Source organism: Dromiciops gliroides, chromosome 2 (assembly GCF_019393635.1).
Source record: "Dromiciops gliroides isolate mDroGli1 chromosome 2, mDroGli1.pri, whole genome shotgun sequence".
In the NCBI taxonomy this organism is placed as follows: domain Eukaryota; kingdom Metazoa; phylum Chordata; class Mammalia; order Microbiotheria; family Microbiotheriidae; genus Dromiciops; species Dromiciops gliroides.
The window spans coordinates 228,616,940-228,636,120 of record NC_057862.1 but is presented as its reverse complement, the minus strand read 5'-3'; the positions used below and the strand labels follow the sequence as shown (position 1 = coordinate 228,636,120).

Sequence of the window (19,181 nt, the reverse complement as noted above, 5' to 3'; positions counted from 1 at the left end):
AGACTTAACAAGCTATGGGATAAGAATATGATAGAAGGCTAACAAGCAGTAAAAAAAAAAAATGAAGGAGATGAGAACAAAGAAACATGGGAAGATTCTTATGAAGTGATAGAATGAAGTGAGCAGAACCAAGAGAACAATTTATCCCAGAACAAGAATACTGTAGAGACAAACAACTCTGACTAACAGAACTCTAAAGGACAGATGGTGACGCATGCATGCTGGCCACCCCCCTGAGAGAGTGTTGAGAGATTCAAGGGTCAGAATGAGACATACATTTTCAAAAAGAGCCAGATTGTGTGTGTGTGTGTGTGTGTGTGTGTGTGTGTGTGTGTGTGTGTGTGTGTGAGAGAGAGAGAGAGAGAGAGAGAGAGACAGAGACAGAGACAGAGACAGAGACAGAGACAGAGATTTAAATACATAGAGAAGGAACCAGTATAAGGAGGAGTTGAAGTTTAGAGGAGAGGCAATGAAATTAGGGAAAATCTGCTAGAGAAAAGGCGAGAGTACAATGTCAAGGGTACATGTAGAGCTTTCACAAAGAAAAGGATCACAATATTAATTGAATTACAAAGAGATCAAAGAAAAAGGAAAAAGTCCTAAATGTATTAAAATATTTATAGCAACTAATTATGTGGAGGCAAAGAAATGGAAACTTATGGGGTTCCCATTAATTGGGTAATGGCTGAACAAAATATAGCATATAAATGTACTATTGTACTGCAAGAAATGATGAAAGTAATAGTTGCAGAGAAAGCTTGAAAGACTTACATGAACTGATACAGTTAACTAAGTAGAGCCAAAGACTTGAGATTTCTAATCAATGCAACGACCAATCATGATTCCATATAACTCATAATAAACATCCTACCCACAACCTGAAAGAGAGGTAATGGATTCGGGGTACAGATTGAAACACCTATGTTTTAGACATGGCTATTGTGGGAATTGGTTTTGATGGCTGTATATAATTATTAAAAGGATTTTGTTTTTTCTTCCCCACCCCCCAACGGGAGTGGAGGGTAGCAGGGAGAAAAAAATTAAAAGTCTAATTTTAAAATGACAAGAAGTCTGATCCCAGCAATGGCCAACGAGAATTCCAAAGGCACCACAATGAGACCTAGTACCTGCCACCTGAGAGAGAGAGAGAGAGGTGATGGACTCAGAATTCAGATTGAGAATTTAATTTTTAACATATGCAAAGAAGGAATTAGTTTACTAATTAGGTAAGTCTTCACTTTCTATCTGCAGCACTGCTTAGTTTGAACTCCACAGGATATACCATCCCTCCTAACCCCCAGTGCTTCATAACCCCTGATGACCCCCCTTTCAGCTTCCTTTTTTGTGTTGTCATCCCACACTAAATTTTAAGTTCCTTGAAGGTAAGGACTTTATTTTTCTCATTTGTATCCCCAGTGCTTGGGACATTGCCTGGAACATGTTAAGCATTTAATAAATGTTTACTGAATTGAATTACTTGAGTATGCATATTTATTACATTTTGTTTTGTTTTCTCTTTTGTCAAAAAGAAGAATGAGGTGGGATGGAGACAAAAAAGATTTTTGTTTATTAAAAATCAAAATTGGGGGGTAGCTAGGTGGCGCAGTGGATAGAGCACCGGCCCTGGAGTCAGGAGTACCTGAGTTCAAATCCAGCCTCAGACACTTAACACTTACTAGCTGTGTGACCCTAGGCAAGTCACTTAACCCCAATTGCCTCACTAAAAAAAATTATAATAATAATTAAAAAATCAAAATTGAATTTTTAAAATAAAATTAGGTAAATTATTTGCAAAAATAGGGAAAGGGGAGCTACCAAACTCCTGTTTGAAATAAAGTTCTGATAACTGAACTAGGAAAAGATAAATAAATATAAATATTTATGAATAAACATAAAGAGAGAGACAGACAGAGACAGAGAGGCAGCTGCTGATACAGATGCATATACTGAGGTGATAGAGATAGGCCAGAAGTTCCTAACCATTTTTTGTGTCATAGACACCCATTAGCAGGTTGTAAAACTTATGGATGCCTTCTCAAAATGATGTTTGTTTTTAATTCATAATTGAAAAAATACAAAAAAATTGTTACATTTTATTTTAAATAAGTTCATGAACCTTGAATTAAGAACTCCTGATTTAGACACTATACTCCGTGTACCATAATTAGAACCAAGCAAGCAGTTATCAAAAGAAAAAATGAAAACCATCAACGACCATATTAAAAAAATGCTCCAAATCACAAGTAATTAAATAAAATCAAACTAAAGTAACTGAGGTTCTATATATCCACTAGATTGACAAAGATGAAAAAAAAAGGAAAATTAAAATTGTAGGATGGGCTTTAGGAAGAAAGACATAGAAATGCACTGTTGGTGGTGAAGCTATGCACTGGTCCAATAATTCTGGGGAAAATTTTGGCATTTTGACCTAGCAAGGTCAAATAAAGAGGGAAAGGACTCACTCATAAAAAAATATTATATATATTCTATTATAGCAAAGAACTGGAAATAAAATAGGGGCCTATCAGTTGAAGAATATCAGGACAAATGATGGAATATGAATATAATGGAATGTTATAAATACCTAAGAAGTGATAAGGATGAATATTAATCTGAGAAGACTTATAAACTAAAGGAAAGTGAAGTGAGGAGTTATACAATAACTAAGAACCTTGAAGCATTTGTGAAGTCTGACCAGATGACGAAAATATCCTTTTTTACCTCTTGGCACAGAGGCAATCAAATAGAAGTGCTAAAAACAAACATTTCAGGTGAGGCCAATATATGGATTTATTTTTCTTACCTATACTTATATGTTACCAGGGCAGGTTTCTATTTGATTGGAAAAGTTATTAGGAGGAATAATGTATAGTGATTTTTAAAAGGCTATAAAATAATATTAATGGCAGGTTAAAATGATGTACAGAAGAGAATAAAAGGAAGTTCAAAGGGGGATATAGAAAAGCATATTACATTTAATATACATTTGAGAACTACTTTTCTGGTTGGTGACTTGCTAGCCTAGAACACTTTTATAGAATTAATAAAGCAAAAAACATGGGTTAACAGCTACTGATGTCCACGTTTTTTCTTGGAGGTTGGCGATGGGAAGGAAGGAGGAAAAACATTGTCTATAACTTTTCCAATTGTTTAATATCTTCCCCTATGAGAACACAAATATTCCTGGGAGAAATAAGCTTCAGCAATTATCAGCTAAACCTTAATGTCTTTCTGAAATTGAAACCCTGGCCCTGAGGGAATTGGACAGAAGACAGATGCTTGGAAAATGAAGCCAAGAAATCCCAGCAGTGGGCACCACCTGGAAAATCCCCTTACTTCAGTAAGGGACCCTTTATTTACTTAAAAGTTAATCTAAAATCTATCAAGATTTAGTGATTAAAATCCTAAAATCATTATCAACCTCTTTCACAGAATATTAACGTCAGAAATTACTATGAAGTCAAGTCAATGATTCCTTCAACCTGGTATTTTGTGTCAAAGAATGGCACCAAAGAAAAAATTTGGGGGGGAGGAAGCAGAGTAATTACCTTCCATTCAGTTAACTACCTTCCTCTAATAAGTTATTACAGATCCAACACCTATTAATTTATTTAGAGTTGAGCAAAGATTTAGAACACAAAAAGTATTGGGATATAGGCACATCTTCCATAGACTCATTGAAAGCATTTCCTAGGGAAGTGGGAATAATATATCCCTTCCTCTGTTCCTATACAGTTTTAATTTCTTCTGCTAGGTCTCTATACATTAAAAGTTTTTTTCTTCTCACAGCTCAGAGATTCAGAGTATTTGGCATGGTAATATATATATATATATATATATATATATATATAACACATATGTGTATATATAAACATATATATATATATATATAAAACACATTGCTCACAAGGTTTTACAGTTCAATGTTATACCCTGACAATTTTGGGCAATAGTCTTGTGTATGCTAATGCACTAGTTCCCATTACAGTTTAAATGCTGACTTCTCTAGAATACTTTGAGGTCTGTAATTATTATCTGCTAGTTAATGAAAGATAATGAGATGCTAGTATATACCAGTCACCAGATAATCTGTTGGTTCAAAAATGTACAGAATAGGGTAGCTAGTTGGCACAGTGGATAGAGCACCTGCCCTGGATTCAGGAGGACCTGAGTTCAAATCTGGCCTCAGACACTTGACCTTTACTAGCTATGTGACCCTGGGCAAGTCACTTAACACTCACAACCCTGCAAAAAAAAAAAATGTACAGAATAGTATCATTTACTTTCTGCAGTTTCACTGAATTATCTGCATTAATTACTAAGTGCAGGCTCTTAAAGGTTAATTCTTAAATTTTCAAGTGGCATTAAATAAATCTTCATTTACCATCATAAAACCCTGCATTTCTATAAATAAATCTGCATGATTCTACCATTTGTTCTATACTTCGTCAGCTTGTTAGTCATGTTCATTTGAATGTCCCCCATCTAGGCCTTTGTAATTCTGCTCTTTTATTTTAACCATTTCATTTGGAGGTAAACCACTTGGGTAACATTAAACAAGTCCAGTCTCTTCCTCAATGAAGTAAAATCTGTTCCAAAAGTATTTCTGCAAGGCTTTATGAGCCTAGTGCTGAAGAGACTAAGGTATAAAAGTATCTCTTTATCGGTTGGTTCAAGTTGGCCTCCAGATTCAAGCCCAAAGCTTTCAATATGTTTTTCTTTGACATAAGAACCTTGTCAAATCCAAATGACATTTAATATTACAATTATTGATAACAATAATAAGTGACATTTATGTAGGACTTTAAGATTTCTAAAGTACATTACCTACATCATCTCACTTGAGCCTCATAACGACCCAGTGAGATTAATACACATATCATTATCCCCATTTTACCTATGAGGAAACCTAAGATGAGGGAGAAAAACTGATATGTTCATAGACAACAGGCAATAAGTATGGAAGGCAAGTTTCAAGTCTAGCCCTCATTAGGCTGAAAGGCTATTATCCAGTTGTTGCTTCTACTTAAAACCAAAACACTTCTCCTAAATAAGGAAATGGATTTAAAAGTAGAGCTGAACAGTATATAGTTGGCTAAATACATTTCAGCTATAAAGGAAAACACAAGGAAACCTCTCCTTGGGAACAACATGTGTAAAATTTGGCTGTGTCATCTATTGTGTATAGTATGCATGGGGTTTCTGATTAAATTCCAACAGTTTTATTCACTTTACATTGAAGATTTAAAAGTCCATCTGGTCCAAAATGCCTTGAAGCATATATTTCAGTATTTATTCATTCACAGAAGAAGTCTATAAGAACAAATAATGTTTTGCATTTGTATTTGTAATCTAAACATTTCAAATCCCACCACCAATAATATCTTATGCCATAAAATTGTGAGTGTCGAACAATAATACATCTTAGGATTCATCACTGCCTTGTGAATACATATTTTGAGAAATTATATTTACTGTACTCAGATAAGGAAACCATAAAGTGACGAGTTATTTGAAATAACTCATAAATAAAGGACTTAAAGAACTATACACTTAACATGGTTTACATGCCAATCCCCTTTCCAATGATATCAATTAAAAGTTAATAATCCCTCGCTTTTTTTTTCTTAGTGGAAAAAAAGGCCAAACAAATTCCCCCCCCCCATATCTAAGGTTGTCCCTGCTCATCATTAGAATCCCAATGCTTTCAGAGAATCAAAGAATCATAGAATTGAAAAAAACTTTACACTTAGTTGCTGTGAAGATCAAATAAAATAATATGAGGAAATCTTGGTATAGTAGAAAGAACCCTGGACTACATGATTATGTACATCAGACTGTACAGATTACAATTATGAAATCATAACTGTATGATTTCAGACAAATCACCTCGATTTTCTGAGCTTGAGTTTCCTCATCTGTAAATTGGGGAGAATACTTATATTCCATATCTCACAGTGCTGTTGTAAGAAAGCTGTTGTCTAAGTCTCAAAACACTATATAAGTGTAAATTATTAGAATTTGCCGATTTACAACACATCCCTGACAAGTTCTCATCAAGCCCATATTTCAACAATCCTAATCTTGAACTTTAAACAACTTCTACCCTTCTCTTCTTGGAAAATCAGTGTATTATAATGGCAAGATCATAGTAGGTGAGATTCACCAAAATGGTAGAGTAGAAGCAATCAATATAATCCAGTTGCCCCCCAACTAATCCAGTAATGTTCTCAGAAGAACATCACACTGAGTAGTGATTGGTAAATCTAAGGAGAAGCCACAATGAGTCATCTATTGTCCCTCTGATACAGAGAGAGGAATTAGAGGGGTAAGCTGACAACATTATCGCTCTGAACCTGTAGAACCTTCCGGGTCTCTGACAAGGGCTGGAGTCAATTACTTTCTACAGGAACTCCACCCAGGGTCTAATCTGTAGCTGTGGAGACCTAGAAGGCAGCAATCAAATTGTGGCTACCTTTCATCTGACCACATAGGATTTGATAAGTGTTTGCAGCTTCCTGTCTCAAGCCACCCTTAAAGAACATAGCATGTAATACCCAGGGAACATTAGGCTAGACACAAGATGGGACAGGGCAGAACCATACAAGGCATACAAACCAAAAGTGTGCCAAGCCTAGCCTTAACACAAAGTCTCTATCTGGGAAGTAAGACTTGGACAATGAGTTAACAAAAAGGTAAAGAGCTATGATACCAAGGATGCCAAAGACACAAACCCAAGTGAAGAAAATAACTCAAAAAAACCTATAAGCAAAGGTGCTAAGAAAAATACAGCTTAGCCATAAGACCAATCAGAATCCCTAAAAAACATGAAGAAAGCAGGGTTTGGTTTGATTTTATGGGGGAAGAGAGCAGGGTTTGAATTAAAAATTATTTTCTAAATGGTACTGCCAGAGGAAAGAATTAGAAAAGAAATAAGATATATAGAGGACAGAATTGGAAAGAAAATTAACAGCTTAGCCACAAGAGATACAAAAACCTTACAGGTAATAGAGTTGCCGAAAATTAGAATGGACAAAAGAGAAATCAATGACTATGAGATAAGAAACATTGAAACAAAGTCAAAAGACTGAAAAAATTGAAGAAAATTAAAATATCTCATATCAAACACAACTAACCTAGAAAACAGATCAAGGAAAGATCATTTGAAGAATCATTGAACTACCCAAAAGTCTTGACCAAAAAAAGAGCCTGGGTATCACATTTAACGTAATCATGGAAGAAAACTACCAAGATATCTTAGAACAAGGGGATAAGGTAAAAATGGGGGAAAAAATCAATTGATTATCTCCTGAAAGACACTCCAAGAGAAAATTCCTAGTAATGTCATATCTAAAATCCAGAACTTACAGGTCAAAGAAAAAGCTGTAAGCAGCCAGAAAGAAAGAGTTGGGGGGTGAGGGAGCACGGAGGTGGGGCAAGAATGGGGAGGAAGATTAAGGGAATTTATATAATTAAGGTTCCAAGTAAGAGTCTACACAAACAAGGAGGAGGTAGAGAGAGGGAATATCACTTCCTTTTGAACAGCCAAAGGAAAGTAATAGAAAATTTTAACTTTTAATAGAAAATTGTAACTTTTTTCAAGGACAAGCTTAAACCAAATTACTTCTAAGTATGGCAACTGCTTTCTGCTTAGGCAATGCTAAACTATTTGATTACATTATTAAAATGTCTCAACTGGAGACAAAGTGGAGGAGCCAAAAGGGTCTATTGGCTTTGTTAAGTCATTCAGTCCACTTTTACAAACTTCATCCTTCAAATTCTTTCATTAGCAAGATTTCTCTGACTTCCCAATTCAAATTTCTAATAAAAATTTCTAATATCTTATTAATAACCTTGAAACACCACAATTTACAAAAAGTTTGTACTTTCAAAACCATTCCATGGATTTTTTATAACACATTTTCCCACAAAAGAGGGAAAAAAATCAGTTTGATTTTTTTGGAAATGTATTGTTGTTGTTGAGTTGTTTCAGTTGTGTCCAACTCTCTGTGACCCCATTTGGGGTTTTCTTGGCAAAGATACTGAAGTGGTTTGCCATTTCCTTCTCCAGATCATTTTACAGAAGAGGAAATGGGGCAAACAGGGTTAAGTGACTTGCCCAGGATGACACAAGCTAGTTAGTATCTGAGGACAGATTTGAATGTAAGTCCTCCTGACTCTAGGCCCAGCACTCTATCCACTGCACCACCACACTGCCCTATCTCATTTCAAATATTCATAAAGTCACTTTCCCCACATGACTTCAAATGCTCCCTACTTAGAATTAACATTAATAAACCTTCAAAATGCAAAGAAGTTATTTTTGTATTAAGGCACAATTAGGTATCTTAAATCCATTCTGTCTAAATACACAATTTCTAAGACTCAATACCTAACACTAAACAATGCTAATAGATTATTTCCTTTTTAGTTTGTGTACCTGGCAAATACATACTTGCCAAGTAGGGTTAGATTATAACACCACAGCTATAGCTTTAGTCCTCATACTCAATGCAGAAGCAGGGACATGCATGGATGCAGTATTTTCATTACTGACATTTAATTTCTTGACCTATCTCAAAATATTCTGTCATCATTTATATGACATTTGATCAGTAACATACCAAGAAGAAAACTAAAAGAGATTCTGTAACAACTCTCCATGGATTCTCCATTGAATTCATAGTTTTCTTTCCTTTTCTTTCAATATGATTTTTTTGGGGGGGAGGGGGTAAGACAACTGGGGTTAAATGACTTGCCCAGGGTCACACAGCTAGTAAGTGTCAAGTGTCTGAAGCCAAATTTGAACTCAGGCACTCCTGACTCCAGGGCCAGTGCTCTATCCACTATGCCACCTAGCTGCCCCTCAACATGATTTTAATATTATTTCAGGTATAGAGACAAGATGCCCTGCCATCACTGACTGCCACTATCTAACCACCAAGATGTTGGCTAAATCTCCCCACTGGCTGACCATTAAACACTGTTTACTTGCAGAGTCGTATGGAAAATGGAGATAAGGAATTCTGTTTCCATTTCTATCCTAACATCTCATCAATGGTCTTTAAGCTATACAAACAACACCAGAACCAAATATTGAAGACCTCTCCCTTTACTCACTTGAAAGCACATTCCCCCTTCTGTGTTCCATCAGTAGCAGATGAAAAATACAATATGTACTATCATTAATATCTGTATACATGTATAAATGTTTTTATAAGTTACCATTTTCTGTTTTATATTTAAAAAGAAGTATTTACTCTCCTTAAATATGACCTTTCTGGAGCAGTCTAAGCCATTTTCCTTGAAAGTTATAAAAACACATCAGCCTAAATTAATCCTTCCCAGTTTCCACTGCACTGCATAATCCAAAACCACCTTTAGAAAGCAGATAGGTCACCACTTATATTAAAGTGACACAATATGAAATTAAACATTTCTTATCAACAGTGATCCTCTATTATACTGTCAGAGATGGGATTCCAAATCATAGCTCAAGTGTTTGGTCAAATTGACAATTACAATGCGAATATTCAGTCTCACTGGTCTCTCAAATGTAGAGATGGAATCAATCCTCCTCAGGCTTTCTCTTGTAATTTTATGCAATTTCCAAAGCGCAAAGAAAATAAGTGGGAGGAAAATTCTCTAATTTTCTTTGGAAAAAGAACAATAGTCTCCTTAGCATTATTCTCACAGCTTACCAGACCTAATTGGTGTTAAGCAAAAATGTATAAAAATAGGCGAACCCTTGTGCGGTATTTAATTACTCAATAAAACAGGTTTTCACATATAACTGTTAACTGTGCATTTTATGAAGTAGATGTGTTTTGAAAAGGTTTTACAAAAAAAATGCATTTTTGGAAACCAAGTCAAATTCTTCCACTAACTTAAAAATGTAATTTATTTTTTTTTTATTTTTTTTTTGGTGGGTCAATGAGGGTTAAGTGACTTGCCCAGGGTCACACAACTAGTGCGTGTCAAGTGTCTGACACCAGATTTGAACTCAGGTCCTCCTGAATCCAAGGCCCAGTGCTTTATCCACTGTGCCATCTACCTGTCCCCCTTAAAAATGTAATTTCATGAGATTTTATTGTCACTTCTGATTGACCTTCAATTTGAAGTGACTCCTTCCTATCACTTAAAAATAAGTTTATCTGCCTTTTAGTCTTTCTGTGTGGTTAAAATGGAGTATTCAAGGGGGCAGCTAGGTGCTACAGTGGATAAAGCACTGGCCCTGGATTCAGGAGGACCTGAGTTCAAATCAGACCTCAGACATTTGACACTTACTAGCTGTGTGACCCTGGGCAAGTCACTTAACCCTCATTGCCCTGCAAAAAAAAAAAAAAGAATGAAGTATTCAATCCCTAAATGCATATGAGAGCTTGATTTTGAAACAAATCCAGTAAAAAATTACTTTTATCCAAGGAAAATCCTGTGACACTTCTTTTTCATAAATAGAATTTCACTACAAGCAAATGGTTTTTAAGTACACTATGCAAGAAATTTCATTATCTACTTGATATTCAGAAATTATGCATTAATTATTAAGAATAGTTTAAGATTGACCAACCCCATTTTGAATTAGCTTGATGACAGTACCATGTGCCAGTCTCCCTCTAATGGAACCCAAACAGCAGGCTTTTTTTTTCTTTTTTTTTCTTTTTTTTGTAGGCAATGGGGGTTAAGTGACTTGCCCAGGGTCACACAGCTAGCAAGTGTCAAGTGTATGAGGCCAAATTTGAACTCAGGTACTCCTGAATCCAGGGCCGGTGCTTTAACCACTGCACCATCTAGCTGCCCCTAGCAGGCTTTTTAAAAGTATTTCTACAGCATTATCTACCAGGTACAATGCCAAGCACTTTGCAATTATTATCTCATTGGATCCTTACAACAACCCTGGGAAGTAGGTATCATTTTTATCCCCATTTTAAGATGAGGAAACTGAGGCAGACAGGTTTAAATGACTTGCCAGGGACACACAGCTACTTAAGTGTCTGAGGCCACATCTGAACTACTGCAATACATATACACAACATACAACTCAAACATAACTATTAAAAACCATGTTCTGATAAGGACCAGATAACCAAAACAAGAACAAAACTTACTTAGAATGAAATATTTTTCACATACCTCCTGCAACTGCAAGGACATGAGCCCCAGCTGTTCCTGACGCCTTTCCACCAACTGTCTTTCATTATGCATCACTCTCTCTATTTCTTGTAGCCGTTTTTCTACCCGTTCTGAAACCTAGATGTTAATAAACAGGAATGGTGACATACAAAGGATATTAAGTAAAACAATGTGTTCTATGTAGTCTATAAATTATGCCACAAACATGAAAATATTTAAGGTTAGGTGTGATGCTAGCTTCTAAATGACTCTTCCCAAAAAGGACTAATAAAATATTAGTTAAAAGTTATAAATGACTGAATAACTGTCATCTCTAAATCTAAACTTCAAGAACAGAAATAATTCAGAAATTAAATCATAGCAAAGTCAACAGTTCATTGCAATATACTAGGAAAGAGCTCCCTCTAGTGAATTTTTAAAATAACTGAATTTGTTGTGAAGATAAATGGTGAATTATCACATGGTAATAAGTTATTATTATACAATTCAATATTATAAAAAATTATATATAATTATAGTCTTACAATTAGTTGATTTCATATAATAAACACTATATAATCTCTATAGGATAATTATCCTAATATTATTTATTATTGTTGTTATCATAGCATTTCTATAGAACCTACTATGTGACAAGCACTGTGCTAAATACTTTATAAATATTTTCTCATTCAATCTTCACAACACCACCATATAAGTATGTGCTATTATTATCCCCATTTTACAGTTGAGGAAACTGAGGCAAACAGAGGTTAAATGACTTTCCCAGGGTCATATAGCTAAGTGTCTGCAACTGTATTTGAACTCAGCTCTTCCTGATGCCAGGCCCAGCACTGTATTCACTGTGCCACTTTGCTGCCTGCAGTTATTTTCATTAACCTAGAAGATAAGTAGTCAAGGCTGATCCATGAGCAATATATCATCATAATAAACTATAAATAACCCTGTCAATTTCTTCTTTACTGATTTGATAAAAAAAATAAAACATATGGGCAAAAGCAGCATACATTGAAAAGTCAAAGTGAAAGGGGTTTAATTGTGTTATTCAGTCGTTTCAGTCATGTGTAACTCTTCATGACCCCACTGGAGTTTTCTTGGCAAAGATATTAAAATGATTGACCATTTGCTTCCCCAGCTTATTTTACAGTTCAAGACACTGAGGCAGACAAAGGTTAAGTGAACTGACCAAGGTCACACAGTCAACAAGTGTCTGAGGTCATATCTGAGCTCAGGTCTCCTAACTCCAGGCCCTGCACTCTTATCCACTGTGCCACCTAACCTGCCCATTTAATTGGACTCCTCTGAAATCAAAATAAAAGTCCCCTTTTCTTATTCAAGTCTTTCCTCACTAGAGGTAAGATTGCGACCAATGTGCTCTCATTACACTGGTATCATTATTCAGCTTCCTAAAAAAATACCAACAAACAAACAAAAAACCTCATGCCATCTGAAGGATCAGAATCTGAAGAAAGGAGATTGTTTTGATGATTTATTCTTCCAGTTATTGAAAGGCATTGAATATGTGATGGCATAGTGCTTACCACAACTCTTAAAAAATCTGTTGCTATAATACAACATAATGTTTGAAACTTCATAGCCCATTTTAATTCATTTCTATTTTATTCTGACCTAGAATCTGATAACTTATCACTGAAAAAAAAATTAAACAAGCCTAAGGTTCTAAAGAATCATTTAGATAAATGTATGTAGGATTACAAGATCATACCACAGGGGGTATGAAAAAAGAAAACAAGCACCTTTAGCCAAGAGAAAAGGAGATATGAACACAGCCTTTAAATATTTGAAAGAGTGCTCATATAAAGAAGATATTACTGATTCTTCTTGGCCCCAATGAAGAAAAATGGTATCAAGTATGGCAGTTAGAGACATATTGATTCTAAATCCAAACTGGAATTAGTCTTTCTTTCATATCACACACTGCTGGCAAAACAATCTCCTTAAAACCACAGTCAGGGGGGCAGCTAGGTGACTCAGTGGATAAAGCACTGGCCCTGGATTCAGGATGACCTGAGTTCAAATCCAGCCTTAGACACTTGACACTAGCTGTGTGACCCTGGGCAAGTCACTTAACCCTCATTGCCCTGCAAAAAAAATAATAATAATAATAAAATAATTTTTAAAAAACCACAGTCAGCTCCTGTCTTGCCACCAATCATGAAACTTCAATGGGCACTCACTGACCAACGAATAAAGTATAACATGCATTAACATTCTAGGAACTTCACTATCTGACCCCAACAAACTCTTCCAGACTTACTACCCACTAATTCTCATACTCAACCCTACATTAGAATTGAAATAAACTACTTGTTATTGATAAATTACTTTTATACTGTTCTTTATGACTTTATAAAATATGGCAACTGGATATAGAGCTGGTCTTAAAGAAAATCCTAGTTTATATCCTGCCTCTGATACATCATGGTTATATAATCCTGGGGAAGTGTTTCCTCAATCAATACAGCATTATGAAACATTCTAATTGCAGAGAAGGTTCTGACTCACATTGGTAGAGGGAAGATTTTCATAACCTGGGAGTTCCTTATACCAATGAAATCACAGGTTCCGATTCCTATTAAGATCCCTTTAAATGCAGTATCACCCAAAAAAATCAACTCATCACTTCTCCTTCAGCTACTTTCCTGGACTTCATCGTCTCCAGAAACTCAGCATTTCATAAGATGAAACCAAAAATTTGCACTTCCCCACTACTACTCTTTGCCCCAGGGGCTCTTCCCTCCCTCTGTTTGGAAAGGGTAGGAGGTGGATATCTAGAAACTCCTCCCAGATCCTAGGCCATTTAAGAAAGGTACCCAGAGAATAAATCTCATCATTTCTTACTGGGCTACTTCCCCAAACTTTCTGATCTTCAGAAACTCATCATTCTACAAGATAAAATAAACTCTGAAAACTCCCACTTCCTCAGCTCATTTCCCACTCTGCTGCAATGTGTTCACTGATTTTTTATTTCAAAGAAAGAAGGCTGTTATAAGTAAACCAAATCAGAACAAATTTAAGTAACTACAATTTAGAATTAATGTGTACTCACACATTGGCTGTCATGCAATTCACACACCAGAAACACAAAGTGAATGGAGTTTTTGTCTTCTAAGGATTTTGTTTTATAGGGATGTTTTTGCTAGTGGTAGTTGACAAGTTTTTTTTGGTTTTTGGTTTTGGGGGGGGGGGGGGTTGGTGAGACGATTGGGGTTAAGTGACTTGCCCAGGGTCACACAGCTAGTAAGTGTCAAGTGTCTGAAGCCATATTTGAACTCAGGTATTCCTGACTCCAGGGCTGGTGCTCTATCCACCGCGCCACCTAGCTGCCCCGGTTGACAAGTTTTTTACAGTTTTTAGTTTATTTCTGAATTATTCCTCTAGAAATAACCATATCTATAAAAAATGTTTGTAGCAAAGAACTGGAAACAAAATGGGAACTCATCAAACAGGGAATGACTGAACAAACTGTGGCATATGAATAACATGCAAACATTGTCAGGCCACAAGAGATAGGATTAAGATATGGATTAAGAGAAATTTGGGAGGGGCAGCTAGGTGGCACAGTGGATAGAGCACTGGCCCTGGAGTCAGGAGGACCTGAGTTCAAATCCGGCCTCACACTTAACACTTACTAGCTGTGTGACCTTGGGCAAATCACTTAACCCCAATTGCCTCACTAAAAAAAAAAGAGAAATTTGGGAAAATGGATATGATAGGGGCAGCTAGGTGGCACAATGGATAGAGCACCAGCCCTGGAGTCAGGAGGACCTGAGTTCAAATTCGGCCTCAGACACTTAACACTTACTAGCTGTGTGACCCTGGGCAAGTCACTTAACCCCAATTGCCTCACTAAAAAAAAAGAAGAAGAAGAAGAAGATAATGGATATGATATGAGTATATGATATGATAAAGAGTAATGTTCCTCAAACACAGGTCTGACCACATCACCCCCAGTTCAACAAATTCCAGAATCAAATATAAAATCCTTTCTTTGGCTTTTAAAACCCTTCAAAACCTGGCCCTTTCCCTCCTTGTTTCCACTTCATGACTTCTGTAGAGTCTAAGCCAAAATTCCATCTTCTGCAAGAAGCCTTGAGTGGTTCCCCTGAAAGCTCTCACCATCTCTCTGGGACTATCTACATTTTATGCTTCATATGTCTTATGTGTAAATAGTTGTTTACATATTGTCTCCCCCTTTCAATTGTGAGTTCTTTAAGGACAGGCAATGTGGCTTGCTTTTCCTATTCCTAGCACTTAGTATAATGTCTGGCATGTAATATGCAATTAATAAATACTTGTGTTGAGAATAAAATGAGTATAAACAAGAGTGATTTATATCACTACAATAATATAAAAGAAAACAAGGACTTTAGAACTAGGATCAATTTATCACAACTTCAAAAAACTGATGAAGCATGCCTTCTGCCCCTTCAGAAAAAGGTGAGAATCTAAAGATTCAAAATGAGACATACGTTTTCACATGTGGCATATTAATATTAATATAATAGCATATTAATATAATATGTTGTTGCATATTGTTTGACTATAATTTTGTTACAATGAAAAGACAGATGCAAAAAACAAAGGAAGGCAGGAAGGAAGGAGGGAATGGCATCAATAAAGCATTCTGAAAGCAAAAGGATGTTCAGAAGGGGATACAAAGAAGGCAGTTTTGGTACTAAATTGTTAAATTTAATATACACTTAAAATCAAACTAGATAAATTCATAATTTAAGATGTCCCCTCTTTTCGTTCTTTGTACACTTATATGTTCAGGTTTTATGACTTAGCTAATAAAAAGTTTAAAATAATAAATAGGCTAAGGATTCTGTTGAAAGCGAAAGATACTTATTTTGGTACTTCATTCTAATTGATTGTATGTTTTTCTATTGTACAATGTCTGTTTTAAATGCTATGTGATACTTTGATACATCACTAATTTCATCGGTGTGAGCATTCCCTCTACTAGGACAACCTAACTCTTCTTCTTATATTATTTTTGTCCATATCCTTCCATAAATTCTTGACAGTAGATCTACCCAATGTTCTAGAGGCATTCCTCTAGGTCTTTAAATATTTCATGAATACCAGTTGACACCTGGGCTGTGCATCTGTTATGTCTAGCTCTGGGTAGATTACTGGCCCATCTTCTTCTCTACTCATTATGCCCTTGATGATGTGTTTTATGCCATTTACCACCCTCAAAACATCATTTGTAATAAGCTACAGCCTACTTAAACCCACAATCAGCATCTCCATTGCCATCTGGGTCACTTACAATTTTGATTCTTCTAATATTATATTAAGCATTAAACTTCCCAGGTACATGTAACATCATTGGGTGAATATAACTCTAAATAAAACAGATAAAAATACAAAATAGTCCTCAATCCCATGCATCAAGCACCTCTTCAAAATGTCAGAAAGATGTAGCATAAGGGACAAAGAATAATACAATTTTTAGATTGATATTCATTTTAAATAGAGACCCAAATATGGGGAAAGGCTGTTCATGGTCAATCACAGAATTCAAAGATCTAATTGGCCTTCTAATCCAACCTACACCTGACTAAAATTACCTTTATAATGTACTAAACAAGTGACCATCCAGCCTTTAGTAGGAGACTGTTAGAAAAAAGGAACTTACTAATTTCCAAGGCAGCCCTTCCACTTTTGAATAGCTTTAACTGATAAAAGTTTTCCCTTGTATTAAAACTAAAATTGCTTCCTTTCAATTTCCACACATTGTTCTTCATTCTATCCTTGAGGGCCAGGAAGATTAAGACTCATCCCAATTCCAAAAGACAATCTCTTAAATACTTGAAAAGCCCTCATGTCTCCTGAAGCCTTCTTTCTCTGGTATAACCATCACCACTTCTTTCAACCATTCCTCAATAGTATGAACTCAAGGCCTCACACCAACCTCAGAATACCCTCCAACTCATCAATGTCTTTACTAAAAGATGATGCCTAGAAATGAACAAATTATTTCAGATGTAGCCTCCTGGAAGAGTGCAGTGGTATTCCTACCTTCTCAATCCTAGAAGACATGTCTCACCTAATATAGACTAAATTTACATTAGTTTTCTTGGCTGCTATAAGAATCTTTTTTTTTTTTTTTGCGGGGCAATGGGGGTTAAGTGACTTGCCCAGGGTCACACAGCTAGTAAGTGTCAAGTGTCCAAGGCCGGATTTAAACTCAGGTACTCCTGAATCCAAGGCCGGTGCTTTATCCACTGCGCCACCTAGCCACCCCCTGCTATAAGACTCTTAACATATTGAGTTTGCAGTCTACTAAAACCCTCAGATCTTTTTTCAAATGAACTACTATATAGCTAGAACTCCTCTATCTTATACTGGTGAAGGTCCTTTTGAAAAATATGAATGTTAGATTTTACATTTATCTCTAGTAAATTTCATTCTAGTAGTCAGCCCAATGATCTGACCTGTCAAGATTATTTTGATTCTTGATTTACCTGACATATTAGCTGTTTCTCCTAGGTTTCTGTCAACTGCAAGTTGGATAAACAATGCCATCAATAAGTTTATCTAAGTATTGATTTTTAAAAAGTTAACCAACACAGAGCCAATTACAAAATCCTGAAGCATTCCACCTGAGGATTCCTTCCTAAATAACAGTGAACCATTCATGACTGATCTTAGAGTCCAAACATTCAACAAGTTCTGAACTTGTTGTTCTGAACTGGATAATGATTAACAATACTTTCATCTATACCATATCTCTCCATTTTTTCCATACGAGGAATATAAGTACATTTTATTAAATGTTTTCTTAAAAATCTAAATAAACAATATCTAAAGCATCCCCTTGATCTGTACATCTAATCACCCTGAAATAGAAAAGGAAGTCATATTACTTTGGTCTGTTACTCTTGGCATTGTCAATAGCAGTCGATAAACATTTATTAAGCACTATGTGTCAGGCAATGGTGCTAAGAGTTGGGAATACCCACATAAGCAGAAAGACAATCCCTGTTTTCAAGGAACTTATGTTCTAATGGGGACTAAAAAGAGGGGATCAAGGGCAGGAAAGAAGTAGGAGCTTTCCACAAGGGGGAATGGTAGAGATCTAAGTAAGGAAATTATTGATCAATGTTCAAAATAAAGTATAATTAAAAAAACATATGAGCTGCTCTAATTAAGACCATAAAATACAAGAAGCTATTTTATAGGCCCCATTAGGAATAAAACCGTAACTAGTCCTTTATGCTATTCAAAGAACCGCTTCAGTTCCAAGAATATCAATGACAAATCAAGATATTTAATTAATAACTAATATTGTTAATATTTATATACTACTTTAAATTTTGCAAAGTAGTTTCCTCATAGCAATACAGGAATTACAAATAAAATTGTTCCTATTTTATAGATGAGGAAACTGAGGTGCTAAAAAGTTAAGTAACTAAACCACGATCACATAGTAAGTGTCTGAGGCAAGATTCAAACTGAGATATCCTAATTCTAAGTCTGGTTTTCTTTGTATTATGTGATACTAGCTTACATCCATTAAATTACTTAATATTTCTATTAAAATTCATTAATCAAGCAAACAAGCATTTAGTATGTGCTAAGCCCTGGAGAGATACTAAGAAAAAAATGAAATAACCCCTCACTTCAAGGAGCTTACATTCTCTCAGGGAAGGCAACATGTACATTAAAATCCCCTATGTGACACTACCTGAATGATGTTGGCCTTGATTTCATCTGCAACATGAAGTTGTTAGATTCAATAACCTCTGAGGTCACTTCCAATTTTATATTTATAGTTTTTGGAAGAATATATAAAGTATATACAAAAAAAGATACCAGGTGACATGAGATAGAGCACAACACTAGTGGCTGGGGGGATCAGGACCTACCTTCATGTAGGAGTTGGGCAGCTAAGTCTTGAAGAACAAACCACAGGTAAGGGAGAAGTGCATTCTAGACATGGAAGATGGCCATTGCAAAAGCAAAGAGACTGGAAAGGGACTTCCATGGATGAGAAGAAGTAAGAAAGCCAAAAT

General features: G+C 35.7%; 1 protein-coding gene across 1 annotated transcript in view; it reads right to left on the bottom strand.

Moving 5' to 3' along the window:
• CEP128 (centrosomal protein 128) overlaps positions 1-19,181 on the bottom strand; it is a 235,161-nt gene that overhangs the window by 159,470 nt on the left and 56,510 nt on the right. The window contains exon 9 of the mRNA XM_043986021.1: positions 11,134-11,250. Within this exon, the coding sequence (XP_043841956.1) occupies positions 11,134-11,250 (117 nt within the window). The remainder of the gene's footprint in view (positions 1-11,133; positions 11,251-19,181) is intronic.